Source organism: Myiozetetes cayanensis, unplaced genomic scaffold, assembly GCF_022539395.1.
Source record: "Myiozetetes cayanensis isolate MyiCay16 unplaced genomic scaffold, myiCay2020 scf6-25, whole genome shotgun sequence".
NCBI classification, from domain to species: domain Eukaryota; kingdom Metazoa; phylum Chordata; class Aves; order Passeriformes; family Tyrannidae; genus Myiozetetes; species Myiozetetes cayanensis.
The window spans coordinates 43260605-43278353 of NW_026087853.1; the positions used below are offsets into that span (position 1 = coordinate 43260605).

Genomic DNA, 17749 nt, shown 5'->3' on the forward strand with positions numbered 1-17749 from the left:
TAATAAAACTATATAGATGCAAGAAAGCTGTTAGCTGTCTAGCAGAAGAGCACTTGCTGTCTGAAGCATAAACTTAACAATCATAAGTGTTTTCATTCATAAAAAACTTACGTGTTTCTGTTAGACAAAGCTTCAGCAAACATAATCCAAAAGTTGCCCATAAGGAGAAGTTGGCCATTGTTTCCTTGGAACTGTTTTGCAAAATCCAAAGATCCTTGCAAGCTGCAGGAAGAAGAAAAGCCCCGACGCTTGTTAAGCCTGCAGTCAATGAGTCTGAAGTTTGCTGCACTTTTTATTCTGATTCAAAGGAACTGAAGTAATGACATAACTGGGAGGGGGAGCTCCATCAAAAGTCACACCCATATTGCAACAAAAGTTACCCAGCAGTAGGAGAAGGCGGGGGGGATGTGGGAGGGAACTAGTACTGACTAAGCAGCCACACTTGAGTTTTAAAGAGGCACTGAACCTCTTCTTCTTACACAAATAGAGTCAAAAATTATACTTTATGTGCTTGCAGGAAAAATTGTGTGATCTCTCCTCAGTCAGCTCAAAAATGCACTCATAAGCTTTCCCTCCTTCATTTTAAAATCTTTTCATTATAGCAAAAAAAGCAATTCTGAACTGCAGCAAAGCATCTATAACAGCCTAGACCTTTCCCAAAATTATTTGGCTTATTTAGTCCCACCTCACCCTTTTCTGTTTTGTTTTGTTTGTTTGTTTGTTTTTGTAGGTCAATTTAGACCAAGTAAAATGCCTGCTCTGCATTGAAGCTTTTTGTTTTTGCTCATTGCCAGAGGATAACCTCATGCAGAAGGTAAGTTAAGCCAGTTAAGTCTCCCACAGCACGTCCCAGAGACTTCTCTTCACAGGCTACTCCAGCCAGAGTAGCACATAATGCCAGTGCCAGCAGTGATACTGAGGATTAAGGTTGATATTTTATTGCACTAATGGTATAAGGCACAGAAGGAATTATTCCTTATATTCCCAATTCACAAAGCAGAGAAACGGGATGAAAAGGTATGACATCTTCGATGTTCAGGCAAGGTCTCAGTTCCTGAGGGACAGATGTTCACTGCAGTGTGGGGTTTTGCGTGACTCTAGATGCCAGATGAAGTCCCTGGTGAAAACCCCAAGGCCTCTGCAGATAAGCAAAAGGGGTGTCTGTTGTGTACCTTAGTGATTTCCAGTGGTGTCTCCATGCACTGGCCCCTCCTCAGAGCTGCAGAATTGCGACAGTGGTTTGTGTGCCGTGGAATGAGGGGTTCGTCAGGGATCACCAAAGCCAGTACACCTCAACTTTAACAACCAACATGTGGCAATGACTGACAGCCAGAAATGCCCTGATTTCTGTTTCACGTGCCAAATTCGGAATGAATACTCCTGTATCAGATTAACATTTTGTCCATCTTCCCACTTGAAAGAATTTTCTCATTAATTTTTAATCTCTGTGAACACAAACAGTGGAAAAATACAGATAGGTCCTTCCAGTCATAGGCATAAGAAGTTCACACAAAGAAGTTTTCAGGACTTTGCCTTTTCTTTGACTTTTTACTTAGAGATGGCTGGATATCCTTTCCTCAATGAGCCAAATTTTTAGCAAGAGGTTCCAACAGGCTTTTCCTACAGGTCTAGAATATCTGACAGGACAAAGTTAAAGTGAAAAATCTTTCCTAATAACACGGAGGAATCTTTTCATTAGGAAGCTAGCTATTTTGAAATTACAGATAAAAACCATTTTCTTTAGTTAATATACTACTTTTTCTTTTGAAAGAAATGGCTTCAAAAGCAATTAAAAAGCAATCTCCTATACACCTTACTGTCTATATTAGTGGACAGAGAAATATTTCTGTGAATTTCTATACATTTATATCCATAAATGTTTTGGCATCAAAATACATGAATGAAGTTTAGTGGCATTTCAAATGCTGGTGCACAGTTAATAAATGGTTTAAATTTACTAAGCATGTCTTTTTCTTCAGTTGTTAAAATACATTTAAAAGTCATACCTATGGATGGAACAGAAAAATTGAATATTTAATTAAAATGTAGGTAATTTTGAGTCTTATTTTTGATGAATGTAATTACCTCTCTGTTAATGTCCTGAATTCATAATTATGGAGAATTTAAAAAATGAAAATAGTCAGTACTTCTGCATGTGTTTGGGGATGTGGGTGGCATTCCACTTTGGAAAGACTCTGTCTTCTTTGTTGCCCTATAAAACTGGGCTAAGATTAGACACATTTAGACAAGGTGTATGAAGGTGCTTAGTACCCAATGCAAAAGGAAAAGAGAGGTGTACACAAGAAAAATAATTGATCATGGTACGTCATTTCATGCGATAGTTCACAAAAATAGTAATGAACGGTATCTATACAACATAAATTTTTCCAGTTCACATTCCATCTGCCTACTTACACATCAACCTAAGACACACATTTGCATTCCAATAAAAAAAGTGACACAAAAATACCTCCTTCTTTCCCACCCAAACATGGTCAACAGGTGTTGGTCTGAGGTAGACAGCAGACCAAATTTAGCCTGGTTGCAGGGCCTAATGCTGCCCAGAAAATTTAGTCAAAAGAGATGTACCACTGTGGAAAAAAGTGGTTTGGGGGGTTTTGATTGGTTTTGTTTGTTTGTTTGGCTTGCTTTGGTTTGGTTTGGGGGATTTCTTTGTGAGAAATACATAACTTTTCTTTTAGTTTGACATAATCTTAGTACCTAGGGACAGAAAAATCTAAGGCAAATCTGCAGCTGAAGAAATGCAGCAGAAGTGAGCCTTTAATAAAGTTAAATATTTGAGGTTTAGGGATTTGCTTACTCCCTTTGCAACAAGCAGCTAAAATAGTGGCACAAAAAATTTGTAAAATAATTAATGGTACCAAATGAATTAAGTTTACAAAAGAGAATGAAACAATAAGACTAAAAAGGATAACCCCCCAGCATTTTAAAAAGTGTTTTTTCCGTGACGCCTTTGACACCTTGAATATTGAATCTATGATGGCACAATATAGTACAGCAACACCAAAATAACTAATTTGTGATTTTATCACATATGTGAGCTGTAGTCAGCACTAATTAATTTTGATAAAAATCTTATTAGGGAATACATGTGTTGCAGCCCTAGAAAATGAACATGCACTGCTTACAGTGATATAAAAAGATGATTTTTTGAGAATTCCCACAGAGGATGAAAGTTTGGCCTGGCTGAACTGAAAGACCAAAATTCCACTGAACTCAGTGGGGCAGCCTCTCCCTGTAACATATAACTGAATTTTATTATGTGGACAGACAAGAAAATGAATGTATCTGAATGAACCTGTAGTTACGATGGAAAAAAAAGGTACCAATAGAGACTAATTTCACTATCAAATGGGAACAATTGAAAGAAGGCTAGAATGGAATTCTGTTTCTGTGAAAATAGCTGGCATTTCTCTTATGAAAATCAGAAATTTATGAAAAAGGAAGCTCCTAATTTGAAATATTTTTTCCTATTACTAGCAGAAATACCTTTTTTTCAATTAAAAAACAATTTTCTGAACATATTTTGGTAGATATTTCAAGCTTGTTATGGGGAGTTGAAGAACACAGTCTTGGTGAATATAAAAAGCTCAGATCTCATTAGGTAATTCTGGTCATGGCTGTGTATATTTTGCATAGACCACAGGTGATCTGAGAGACTGGTTGAAAATCAGATTTGGGGGAGCAGGGAGGATTTTATACGCACTTAGCTGTAATAACAATAAAATATGTTATTTCTAATAAGATTTCCTCCTTGTCCCTGGACTGCAATCTCGTTTCCTGCATTTCAGACTGGATTCAATTTCAGACTAGATTTAATTTTCATTATCAATCCTGAAAACAGGTTTTGTAATGGAACCAGTTGTAAATGCTTCAGTGTGGCAAATCTTGTACTGCACACTTTTCTTGGGCTGAGAGCTGATGGGAAGGCATAAGAAGAGCCTGTGCCAGTTTAAGCAAGAAAAGCTCCTCTTTTGGCTGGAGGGCAAAGCACTCCTTTGGGAAGTTGAGAGCCCGGTTCTACTCCCATCAACCTTTTGTTCCTAGACGTAATTTACAGCCTGTGTCCTGCAGAGAGTTAGGAAGATGAACAATGGTTCCTACTTGTTTACTTCTAAAAAAGGCAGCAACCCAGATTGGCACCTACCGTGTGGATTCATCAGCCTGTTTTACTGGTTTGCCCCAGATCCCTAAACAACTCACTAATCCAACACAGGCAAAAATCTTAACAGCCAGAATCGCTCAAGTAGGCCTTAAGAAACACTTTGCAGCAAGGTTTCTCCTGTGGCAGACCTTGTGGCCCCATCAGCTTTCTTGCTCCTAGCACCACCCCGATGCACAGTCTCTGGCTGACCCACATCTCCCAGCAGTGCACAGGCAGCAAATCCCAGTGCCAGTCCCCACTGGCAACATCAACACCACTATACCCAGTTAGTTACCACGTTTTTGTTGGAGATGGAGTAGGAAATCTGCACGCAGCAGCTGCCACCAGCTGTCCAAGCGTGCAGCAGAGACACACAGAATGCATTAGTGAGTCATAAGCAGCTGTGTAGAGGGCTGGGGGTGGGGGGAATACAGGAGAAACTGAGGGGAGAAGGGAAGACACGTGTTCTCTATAGGTGGCTTCTGTCTGTCTCCACCCCTCCTTCCCCCTGGTAGGCCTTCCTAGCACACACCATGCAAGAAGACCCTCAAACTGTTATATCTGACCATGAGCTGCCATCTTTGTGCTAAGCATTCTCTATTCCCACTTTCATTTCTTTTGTTTGCAATTACACAACAGAAAAATCAAGCTTATCCTAAGCTGTCTTGAGGATACACCGTTTCTCTCCTCCCTCACTATCTTTCCCACTGTCTTTCCATTTTCTTCCTTTTGATTTTGCTTCTTGACTTCTACTTTGACTTCTCTCTCCTGTCTCCACTCATTTCTCCTTTTTCTTAGACCCCATCCTTTCTCATCCACTCTCTCTTCTGTGCAGCATATTGGAATTATTAAATAAAACATTTAAAGCCCCAGAAGAGCAGGTGAGCTTTTCAAAATGCAAACATTCATGAAACTCAGGAAACACTTCCTATTTGCATAACCAAACAGTTAACTGTAACCTACAGATAAACACTTAGGGGCTCTTATGCCTAATATGGACCTTCCCAGAGCTATTCAAAGTCAAAGGAGGTTTTCTACTGATTTTGAGGAATTTTGAATCAAGCCAGCTGTGAACACTGTTTGGTTAAGTCCCAGTATCTATATTATGATAACTCTGCATATTGGGTTACGTTTCCCCTGTATATATATAATCTTAGGATAGAGGGATTACATCAGATTCATAGGCAGTGATGAAATATTTTCCTGTCTAAAGAAAGTAACCTCCAAATTTTAGCTGGAACAATTCCTGTTCGCACCAGCTCTGTTTGTGCCAGTCTTGCCATAGCCACATTTAACACAGCCACATTTAGACTGTGCCTTAAACATAGCAGTGCGGGAATGAATAATTAAGCCTACTTTTTTCACCTACAAAGAACACTAAAACCAGACCTTGCCTGTATATAAACAGAAACTTACTGGATTTCAGTAGGTCTCACTGTTAGTCAGTTTTATGACCCATGTCAGAGGTGCAAGGGAAGGAAAAGCATCCTAATTTTAGACTGTAATAGGCATGTTTGTTTTCGGAGGCAAAGATTCCGGTTGTTTCCAGTGTCGCTCTAGGATGGAAGTTGCAGGTGTATGCACATCATACGATGAACAGGGTGAGGAGGCTGACAGACATAGCAGTGCTAGGTTCTCAACTGCTAAAAATCTCTGGGTAAAATACACACAAAGCAGTCTGCCCCCCTTATATGGATTTAGGGAATGCATTCCTACAGAAGTAGCACCTTATTACTCAAATGGGCAGTCCTTTTGCCTTGGATGTGAAAACATCATCAGCGACCAACATTTCAAGACCCTCTCCCCCACAAAAATTTTTTATTTTGTTACTTATGAGGGTTAAACATAGACAAAAATCAGTGGACTTGGCTCCTCCTGGTGCAGCAGCAGCAGCTTGTTTCCTAAGGCTTGATCCTTTCCACCTGGTCATACCCAGACAAAGCCAGAACTGCTGTCTCCTTGAGCTCAATTATAAACAGGGAACCTGAGGAGATCTCTCAGGTCCAAATGGCACTAAGTTCCCCTCCATGGGTGGAGAATGCATAAGGCAGGAAAATCTTGCCCCGTGCCCTCTTTTTCCCTCAGAGCTTAATTTCTGAGCCCTACATAATATATGTTGGAATTGTCAGGTAAAAAAACCTACGACTTTTGAAGGAAGTTGTCTCCTCTATAGTGTAAATAAGCAAAGAAGGTAATTCTAGGTGACTGCAGGCAGGAGTTTTGTGTGAGGCTGGGACAGAGGCACAGAAAAAAGATTTCATAGAATTAGTGAGACGGAAACTCTGGTTTTGCACACTTCCATGAGCCTGAATTTCTGCTATAGAAATAGATGAAGGAGGAGCTGAATGCCATTACAACACAGTGAGTTTTTCTTAGAAGTGGGATTTGTCACACTGCACATCCACTGCCTACTTAACAGTTTCGTTTAACTAATAACATTTTAGATTTTAAAAATAAACACTCATTTGGGATATTATTACATACTTGGTAAGAGTTCAGTTATGAATTAAGTTTCTTTCATTACAAAGAAATTCATACCTAGAACAATACAGCCGTGTTTGAGAATGTTTCTCTACTACTGGGCAAAACCTGATACCACTTTGGTTTATTTGCTTTGTCTTTTCTTTAGTAATATCAAATGAAAATAATTAACCAAATATAAGAAGGAATATTACCATGATTATGAATTTTAAAATGTGCTTTCGTTCAATTGCAATCATTTTGTGTTGCCTGTTTAGGCAATGTTTGTTGGACGTGTTTGACAAGATCTACCAGCAAGAGATATTAGCCAGACAGAAATTCTATACAGAAAAAAGGAAGAAATTCAATGTTTCATGCAATTGTAAATTACAAAATTTGTACTATGATGGTGATTTATATAAATACAATAATCTTCAATTACATAGTATCCCATGATCATCATTGCTAAGCAACCCCTTATCGTCTTCTAGTTCCTCAATACTACTTTTTCAGTAATTTGTGATTCATTGAATAAAAAATATTTGTTCAGGAATTCATGAGATTCATCAAAATAATGCACATCTAAAATATTTGCAATATGTTCACAAACAATTAATTTGCAGAAATGTACACCTGGCAATAAATAAAGTATTATGAGTTATTCACCTTTAAAACATTACTTATATTGTCTAAATATTTTACTGAGGTGTTGGAAGAATTAAGCAGGTCATGTCTGAACAGCTTTTTGAACAAGTCAGATCTGGAAAGCTATTAAGACTCCTTCAGATGTTAAAGTTTCAGCCAACTTGCACTAAATTTACAAGAAATTATCTGTGTCTGAGTCATCTGAGATTTCAAAGACATGATATGAGAGCAAATTCAGTGGTATAAAAATGGATATGAGAACTAGCAAAAGAATCTGTAGTTTATCTACTGTCCATTGTATCTGAAGTCTCATCAGTAAAAAGTCCCTCTTCCTATCTTTTGCAAGATACATTAAGATAAAGAAGTTTATACACATAAAGATTTAGCTGGGATTCTTACTCCACTCAGTTTGTTTTCTATAACCAACCCTTCCATAATTGTTTCAATAATTTAATGAAATATTTCCCTAGGGGAATTGGTAGGAGAGAAAGAGATAATAGAAAGAATAAAAAACTGTTCTGTTACTCTGATAGAGCTGGTACTAGAATAAAGTCTGCACACCACTATATAGCAAGCAGGAACTGCTAGCCAATACCACAAAAAGAGCATGACACTAAAAAGTTTTTTGAGAGCCTTGAGACAAAATGGAATGTGTCGAGTGCACTCCTGCAAAGATTCTTTCCCATATACAGAAGGAGAGTCACTGTTTGGTATTAGCTAGCCCGGGAAGGATAGATCGACATCAACATCAGCTCTTACAAATGTATTACTCCCTAAGTGATGAATTATACAAAGCATATCTCAAGGGGCATAGATGTGAGATAGACAGGCTATGAATGTTCAAGAGTCTAGTTCAAATACAGATATGAGGATACTAAAGCTTATCTCAACTATTTAAGGATTCCTTTTTAACTTCTCCCTCCTGTATTCAAATTCAGTTCTTCTATCCTAGTCTAGCTAGTTTTTCCTCTCTTCTTAATCACACCTTTCTGTACAAACAGATATCTGAAACTCAGTTCACATAGCCTAGTCTTTTCTGAACTTAGCAATTCCCGAACAGTTTGCACATTTTCTAGCATTAAAGAACTAATTGAAGCACTCAGAGAAACCTGAGAAATAAAAAGGTAAGAAATACACCATACACTGCTAGTCACATGCAGCCAGAAACCCTTACTGAACACCTCTGGAGGTTCAGACTGCATCTCTCAAAAGATTACTTATTTCCTTCCACGGTATGAAAGTCACGTAGAGGGCAGAGCAAATCCTTTGCACAATATTGTTGTTTGAGAATTTCAGAGAATAAAATATAATTTTTCTCTAACTGCAAATAGAGGTTACAGTGGTAATTATTCGGACTGTGATTATCTGAAATAGAATGCAACCAAGACTATAAAACTAAACACACCATAAGTGAGTAAGACCAGAGTATTAGATTCTACTGGGGTTTTTACCTGGGATGTGGAAGACACAAATGTAAGTCCTTTACCTGCTATAAACATTTTAACCACGGCTGCTAGTGGACATTCGGTCTCCTTACTGTCTCTCAAGCATTCAAATTGAAGGTGCTCCATTTTGCTTAGTTAGGGAGATATTAGGACAGAGAGAGAAACTGAACCTGTGGCTGATGGTTTTGTTTGACACTCTTGTGGGAGAATCAAGGTCCTCCTTTCTTCAGGGAGTAGGCAGTTTAGCATGTATTTGCACACCTGCATAGCAAAGACAGCTCCAGCCTGCTGTCAGCTGAGCCTGCTTCAGAGCTGAAAACATTGTAGCCTCAGTTGTTTGGCATTGCATATGAGCTAATTAGCCTTGCAGATAAACCTAACTAGCTAGGGCCAGCTACATTCTGGTAGTGATCTATGGCTTTCAGGAACTCACGTCTTTACATAGCTTGTAATTAAATCATGTGGAAGTACCAGCTGGGTACATCTCTTCACCCTCTTCTACTGTACACTGAAGTCGTGTACGTAGTCCCTTGAGGTGAATTTACCTACACAGCACAGCACATTGCAGGATTTTAGTCATAAATCACCCGTAAGACTGCTTGTGGCCTGTCAGATAAGAAAGAGCATATCAAAGGAGCCGTCTGTGCTTTCCCCATCTCCCTACTTTTTTTCTTCTTTTGCAAGATTGCAGGATTTCAGATTTTGGTGGTATGGCTGAAGCCTAAATCAGCAACAGATTTAAAGCCTAAAGCCAACAGATTCTAAAGCCTATTCAGTAACAAATTTTGACCTTGCCAAATAAATTCTTTGCCAAGCAGGAAGTCTGGCCAAGCAAGACTAGGAAAAAATTCCTCCTGAGGCTCAACTGGAGTAAGCAGTAAAATTCAGAGAGGAAAAAAATGAATCTGAAATTAGGAAGGTCCTGCTATGAGACCAGCTACATAGTGGAATAGGTTTTGAGAAAATGCTCATCCCTGCTGAATGATGGATAAGTAGACCTTTTAACTGTGAGTCTGTGATTCACCTAAGAGAATCCCACATCTCAAGCGGTATACTTGAAAGATCAGACACCGAAACCAGTACTAGGAATTAATCACATCATGGCAGGATTTGCCACTCCTCAGAGACTTCACTGCTGACAAGGTCTGCTTTCAGTCACACAGCTTTCAGCCTGAAACTTCGCTAGTAGATCCCTCTCTTTCTTGGAACACAGATTAATTACTTTATGGGAAAGAACATTTGTATTTTGAGCTATCTCGTCTCTAGTCATGTTATTAACAATCTCACAGACGTACTGGCTTTTACATTTCTCAAGAATCCATTTTAACATCCCTGGCAGATGGGACATTATCAGTAGGTAACCAATTACTAGGTGAAAAGTTAGGAATAGTCTGAGTATGAATTTATGACATTCATTAATAATAGTCTCTTACTCTTTTACTCCAAAACAAACACTAACTTACCTGCACTTTCCTCTACCCAGTGCGTGGATCATGGAAAGACCGCCTATGTTCTGGGCTGTGCAATGCAATTAGAGCCTCACAGGATCAAGATCTCAGAATAATTTCTACTCCCTCGCAGATTCAGAAATTGCTCTTAACACATGAGAAAACATATGGCTTTATGCATGACTGAATTCAGAATTCAGGACACAGGCATTGTAAAGAAAAACATATATACAAAAAAGAGTTCTTGTGAAGAGACGTATAATGACCTTCTAGGTCAAGGACACTCTCATTGCCATGCTATTACACATTCTTCAGTGCTTTCCAAGCTGAGCTGTTACTTTGCAAATCATATTTGCTTTTTAGAATGGTAGGCAGTGCTAAAGCAATACTGGAAATAATAACTTTTCAACTTTGATTTGTTTCAGAAAATGAGTGGAGGGGTACAGAGGGAAAGAAATTATACATGAGAGGGACACAGGATGTGAAACAAGGGGATAAGGACTGGGCTGAACACTTTCTTTTCTGATTAGAATTACTCCAATGTGGTCAGTGAATAATTTCTGAGCTGTAGCTCAGAAACATGAAATATGTAGTGATCTCTTCCTCTTCCATAAATATGTTAGTAGAGTAAGGAAGAAGTATAAGATCTGTCAGGAGATATGTTTTTTGTCACTAAAAATATCAAGTCTACAGAGACAGAAATCTGAAGCAAAATATATTTATATAATTTCCTTCAGATGACTCTTTACAACGCTCATTCATGTGCATGGTTTCAGCCAATGCAATACTGAAGTATCTTTACAAATCTGAAAGCCACAAGACAGGTTATATAAAACAGGGGAATAAAGGGGAGTTACAGGAGAGGTTCACATGACAGTGGCTCTCTTTCCTTTCTGAGGCAGTACTGAGTTGAGACAGACCACGGGGTGACACAGCAACACTGGCCTCAGCCATTCTTTCCTACAGGCAGAGACCTAAATTCAACAGATTTTTTTGGTCCCAGCTGTGCTTTCCCTATTTCTAAATAATAGTCACAAAATGAGCCAGAGTTTGATCTTATCTGTATTTAGATTTTGGTTCCTGAATGTAAAAACTTCAAGATGGAGTTGTCCTCTTAGAGGTAGAAAAGTAATTTCTTGATTTGAGTAGAAATTTGGTTTTCCATATCTGTGTAAAAGTACTTTTTTCCCCCAAGACAAACACCATTTTTGACAGTTTGAACCCTTTCAGCATTTTGAAATCTGAGTACTATCTGCAGCCAGTCTTCAAGTTTGTGTGGAAAGCAGTATGAATTCAAATGCTTAGCCCGTTTGCAGAAAAATTACAACCAACCCAAATGGTACTCAGATGTACCTCTCAATGACATCAAAGTTAACAGTATAATAAAAGGGAATAAGATACAAATCAAAGTTTTAGAAATTTGGTCTGTTCCATGCTTAAGGTATTAAAATCAAGGAGCTTGATTTCCCCATTTCTGTTGTAAAGTTCAGCTTTAGTTAGGAATCAAAGTCTATCCCTAAGGCTGAACACTTACAAATGCAGGACAATGTTCAGTAAACCAATATGTTTCACTAGGTAAAATACTATGTTGACTCTTCTTCCTCTTTATACCCTAAAGCCCAACAGATTTTAGAGGGGAAAGGAAATTCCAGAGTCTCAAGAATTTCTACAAATCTCATCTTGCTTTCTCTGTTAAATCAAAGACGCACGAGAATTTGCATCTCTGATGATTGCTATGAGGTGAAAGGAGATGCAAACCAGATAGGATGTGCAAAACAGAGGAAAGATGAGCATGGAGAGAATTCAGAAACCTGCTGCAAGACATAAAATCTCAAGTCAGATACAAGCTCTAGAAAGGAGACATAAGCTATGATACGGACAGAGAATTCATTTCCACCCAACAATTGAGATGGCGTTGTTTCAGTCAGTAATCATTTGCATGTAACCACCTCCTACTCACAGTCATTCTGGATAAACAAAAATTCACTTATAAACTTTATTTTTTAATTTAGCATAAAACACATTTGTTTAATTATTTTCAAAAGTTTTTGAAATGGAGTCTGTGGGCTTTATAAATAAGCTCCAGTTTCCAAAGGAACAAACACTTTTTCTCAACTTCCACCTTAGTCCAATAATTTCTTTCCACTGCATGTGGCTACATGAAGAGTGATAGAAAGTCATAAATAACTATGACAAGTATTTGGCAATGAACTCTCTCAATTACAGTAAATAAATTGCACACCAGATGAGAACAGTGCAGAACTGTGTGTTAAACTAGGGGGTTTTTTGTTGTTATTTGGGTGTTTTTAAGTAACACTTTAAATTTGAAGAAGTTCTCAGAATCCCCTTAAGGGAAACAAGAGCCTTAGCTATGCAAGTAGATTACACAGAGTATCAAACTGGACTTCCAGGATTGCTTGGTTTAGATATTGCTCTGTATTTCTGCACAGTTGCTATGCTGTTTGAATTCCTATGGAAATACTAATGGTGTTTCAGTTTGGTGGAGACATTTCTTTTAAAAGGAGAGGAACTATAGCAGAAATACAATTTCTGATTTTGTTGTAAATGCCTATCACATTAAGTACACTTTAGAAAAAATACAGTTGTGATACCAGGCTTCTTTGTACCTATTTTCATTTTGACATGCAAATGAAGGCTGAAACCTCTACAGTAGCATGTAGTCATCCAAATACACTTGTATATGTGTATATGTATTTCTAATACTGTATATGTTTGTGTGTGTGTGTGTGTGTATATGTGTGTAAAACAAGAAACTTTATAAATCACCCATTACCTATTTAAAGAACAAAACTACACGAAAACCAAAAAGAACAATATTATGAGAAAAGGGCATTCCTGAAGGACTCCACCCAGAGAGTGGCTGGGCATGGGAACAGGCTCCCCAGGGAAGTGGTCACAGCACCAAACCTGACAGAGTTCAAGAAGTGTTTGGGCAATACTCTCAGGCACATGGTGTGACTCTTGGGGATGGTTCTGTGCAGGGCCAGGAGCTGGACTTGATGATCCTTGTGGGTCCCTTCCAACTTCTGTGATTCTGTGACTTTAGTAAAATCCAGCTATGACATTAACACAAATCAAGGAAACACTTCTGTTGCAAATCCTGATTTAGGATCCTGCCAACTATGCCAGTTTGTCATAAAACAGTGAGTTAGGGCTGCTCAAAGAATCCCCATCAAAGGTATAAGCAAAACATGTTTTAATATAACCTTATAAAAATGTGATTTAACAACGTTTGATGGCAAGGTTCACTCTATTACTTACTACATGGATGAAGCATACAAAAGATTTTAGCACTGATTTGGATGCAAAAGTGTAAGGGAGACCCTTTCGTTGAGTCACAAGGTTCAGAGTGGCCCCCCCTTCTTTCTAAACTCCTGATGGAGCTTAGGTGTGGCTTGGTGTAACCTGTATAGCTCAGAAGTGTGGTCAAGGAATTACAACAATAAAGTCTTTATTTCTGCCAATTACTCAAAATACAGCAAAATAAATTTTCCTTTATAACACCACATTATGGGATTTCTCTGCAGTCTGAAACTGAGTGTTTAGCAGAATAGGAATCATGGAGAATGCCCCTGTGTCTCAAGGTCCTGTCTCTATCTCACTAAAATGGTACTAACTACGACAGAAGCACATGTCTGAGTGCTTTTCTCCTTTTGTGCAAAGTCTAAAACCTGCATCCTTGTGCAGTGTCTCTTCTTAACAACTCACTGAAGAAACTTCTGACATCTCATTATTTTAATATTTGTACTTCCTCTTTCTACAGTCCCTAAAAGGCCCTATTCCCCACCTCCACCCCATTACAAGTAATGCCATCTCTTCCATCACAAAAAGCCCCTAGCATTCTTACCTAAATTTAAGAAGTAGGTATTTCCTGTTCTTTCAGTCTTTAGTTAGATTTTATAAAACTCTTGTTAAACCATTTTTTTCTCTGGCTGGATGTTAGGTTAAAAATTGAATCCATAGACATTCTCTTTGAAAAATTCTGTAAGATTTAAAATGGAAGGTGTGTTTGACAGTGAGCTACCCATATTCTCTTGATTTTTCACACAGTAAGCAGCCTCGCTTCAGCATGTGGTAATCATCAAGATATCTGTAATGACTGATAGCCCATTGTTGCAGGTACGCGATTCAGGGACATGTTCTGTCACATTCCCTCTTGAAGGCAAGTTCCTGTGTCACTGTACAGTCATCAATGGCTCATGATACTGGCTCATCAAGGCACTTTTTCATACTCCAGATAGCTTCATTTATTCCTAACTGCTGCTCAGAATATATTGATGACTGCACATATTGTTTAAACTAAAGCGCTCAAGAAAAAAGAAATTCCCAAAGGGAAAGACAGTTGTTTATCTGGTAAAGAATCACTAAAATACAACTCTTTACTGCCTTTTATAATATCACCTTGTACAAGAATTGTTCAGCTGTACTTCTACCTGTCCAACAAAGGCACAATTTCTTTTTATTCTCTTTTACGCATTGGACTAAGGAGAATTATGTCAAAAGAGAGAAAAAAAGGAAGCTGAATTAACATGTTATTTCAGAGAAACTTCCTGTTCAGCCTGTTGCCCTTTTATCTTACTGATTAAGTAAAAACTAAAACAAAGAATGTTCTTGCTTGCCCTCACTTTTCTTTAAAGATGTATCCCTAAGAGTATCTTTATGACTGGTGACACTTGCAAATATTATTGAATAGTATGAGACTGAATCACTACTTTATCAACATGTTCAAAATAATATTTTAGGAAGACAATTTTTTTTTAACTACACTTTCTCTCTGCACTTCAGGGTATACACATGTACTGTATTTGAACAGATTACATGGTCAGAGAGGGAGTTACTGATGCTGGTGAGATTATTTCCTCCCTCACTTAGCAGACTGTAAGACACATAGTCCCAAAGCAGTAATGACTGCAGCTTTTCCACCACCAGTGAGATCACAACCAGAATTAAATAATTTCCTTTTCCATTGCTTACAATGTTCTTTCTCTTTATTTTATTATTTCCCCAATTCTTCTGGCCTAAAACACAAAACCCAAGCGTAAACTATCTATTTCCCTCAGCTCTTTAGCAAAGTGGTTACCATCCCTCCCAGGAATCTCTCAGCTTAGAAATCTGTATTTTAAAGAACTCTGAAATTCTAACCTAGAAATTGAATTGTTGGAATGTTTATAAGAATAGGTATTTACATTTATGTTCCCATTTATGAATATTCAGATCTTAATTGAAGAAAATATTAGGTTAAACAGGAAAGTAAAGCAGTGATAATCAGTGCAGAAACGTTTGTGTCTAGCCTAGCAGTTTCTCATTCAAAGGGTAGGACTAGATGGTAATCTGTGCAATGCAAACAAAACAATTCCTCCAAAATGGATTTTTTAATTTGAAGAAATGTAGTTAAAATATTTATTCACCAGTTCTCTCTTACTGTGTTTGCCAGAGAAAGTAATTTATATTCTACTGCAATTAGAAATAACTGGATAGGTTACTGTTGCAAAAATCCTTCACAGTTCTCTCTTACAACAGCACTTTTAAGGAGGAGCAAATAAATTATTTTGTGCTTTATGCTGATGCATGTGGTCCCATTGGCTTGAGAGGGAGTGAAGATAATGACAAATAATTTCACAGCATCTGAGAAAAATTTTCAGACCTTAAGGCTTGATGCAGTCAGTGCCCAAAGAGAATGACAATAAAAATAGAGAAGGAAGTGGGTAACACAGAATATTCAAAATATTCGTTGCCAGGACCAACAGACTAATTTGTATGCTTAAGCCATATTGCTTTGGACATATGCAGATGCATACAATTCAAAAATGAGCTTAAATAGATACATTAATTTGCTCAGAAGATTTGAAGATGCACTGGAGTGCTCATAGGAATTTTGCTGGTTTGTGCATATTTGTCTCCATGGAGAAAAAGCAAAATATTTGTATAGGGACAGGGGAGTTCAGGGGTTTATAAACAGTATTATCTACATAAATACTAATGCAAATGGTAATTTGACAATCTTCATGCATTTTTCCTACCAGCCTACATTAAGTAAAACTCTAATTTATTTCAGTGATCAAGAATGCAACAATTATTTTGAAAAGTCTCAGGAAACAACCTGGTACTTCCACAGTAAGATGTCCTTGGAGTTAGCTGGTATGTTTCTAAATAACAATGATTCAAAAATTCAGTATGTTGTCCACTGAGGCCCTTGATAACCTTTCTTATATTAACTTCAGGAAAAACAAAGAATAAGCCCATGAAGGGAAATTACAGGGAAATCTGATGTTTGCACCAATTCCACTACACATATTTTGATCTCAGAAGTAAAGTGGTTGCCACCCAGAAAAACATCCATCTGGGCTCTTGAACTGTGGAATCAAAGCTTCATAAGGTTTTAGTCACAAGATATTGCAGTTACCCGAAAGGGCAGGAGCAGCAGAAGCACTGCTTCAAAGTAGCTCTCATAGTCTATATGGCCATATTTTTGCCTTTCTGTTATGTTTGTTTAGCACTGTTGTATTATATATATATATAAATAAAAATAATATATATAAATAATACTTGTGCATGATACTGACACATCCATTTTCCCAGAACACTATTAAAGTTACAGGTTTAATCCACTGCACTAATTGCATCATCTTTGCTCTCAGTGTGGTAAACTGAAGTAATTTGAAAGATGATATTACCAATTAAACGAGATAATATGTAAGGTTTTCTTTAGCCATTCTAACAGCCAATCTCAAAGGAGTATTAAGAGATATCTATTTGAATTTTAGAACAATATGAATGAAAATAATCTCTACTTACATGCTTGATTTCAGGGTTTCCATATTTCTTCTTCATCTTAATTTATGCTCCCTTATTTATTTTCACATCACTTGCCGTCAAGTGAATGCGTAACATCTTGCTCCTCAGTCTTGATATATGAATGATATATCAATGCTGATTTTCTGTCCATCATTAATTATAACTTTTGATCACATTATACTAGCTTGAAAAATTTATTCATCTTTAATTGTCACGGAACTAAATATTAGAATAATGGTATAATTTTTCATAAAGCCAAGACCATTAACAGGAGCTGCTTTGACTGTCTTTTCACATGGCAAGAAGAAAACTTTGTAAAAGCAATTAAACAGCCTCTTCTGTTGTTTACAAAGAAAACATTGTAGAACTGATTAAAAATGAAATTGGCTTAAATTCAGTAAATGCAAAAATGAACCCAGGGTATTTTTATTATGCACTAAGTAAAATACAGTGTGAAAAAGAAAGGATTGTTGTGGGTTTTTTTCTTCCAGAACACCTTGTGATGTCCTATACTTAGATGTTTTTATCTATCATACAGTGACAGATTCTTCATTTTACATACAAAATGGACAGCAATCTTATATTTTTGGTCATAGGCTCCATTAATATTATTTTAGTAATACACACTTTATGCACACACCAAGTGTGACACTCATTACAAACTAAATCAAAATTCACACTGATTATATCACCAGAAACAGTAGTGAGGCTGGAAGGGAGCCAGCCTTCACGATCTTTCAGATGAGTCTGAAGAGGAAAGCCTTTGAAGC

General features: G+C 37.5%; 1 protein-coding gene across 2 annotated transcripts in view; it reads right to left on the reverse strand.

The window, feature by feature from the left end:
• CD44 (CD44 molecule (Indian blood group)) overlaps positions 1-17749 on the reverse strand; it is a 97082-nt gene that overhangs the window by 51916 nt on the left and 27417 nt on the right. For both annotated transcript variants that reach the window (XM_050336550.1, XM_050336549.1), the window contains one exon: positions 112-222. In XM_050336550.1, coding sequence (XP_050192507.1) covers positions 112-222 — 111 coding nt within the window. Of the gene's footprint in view, positions 1-111; positions 223-17749 lie in introns of those variants that run through there.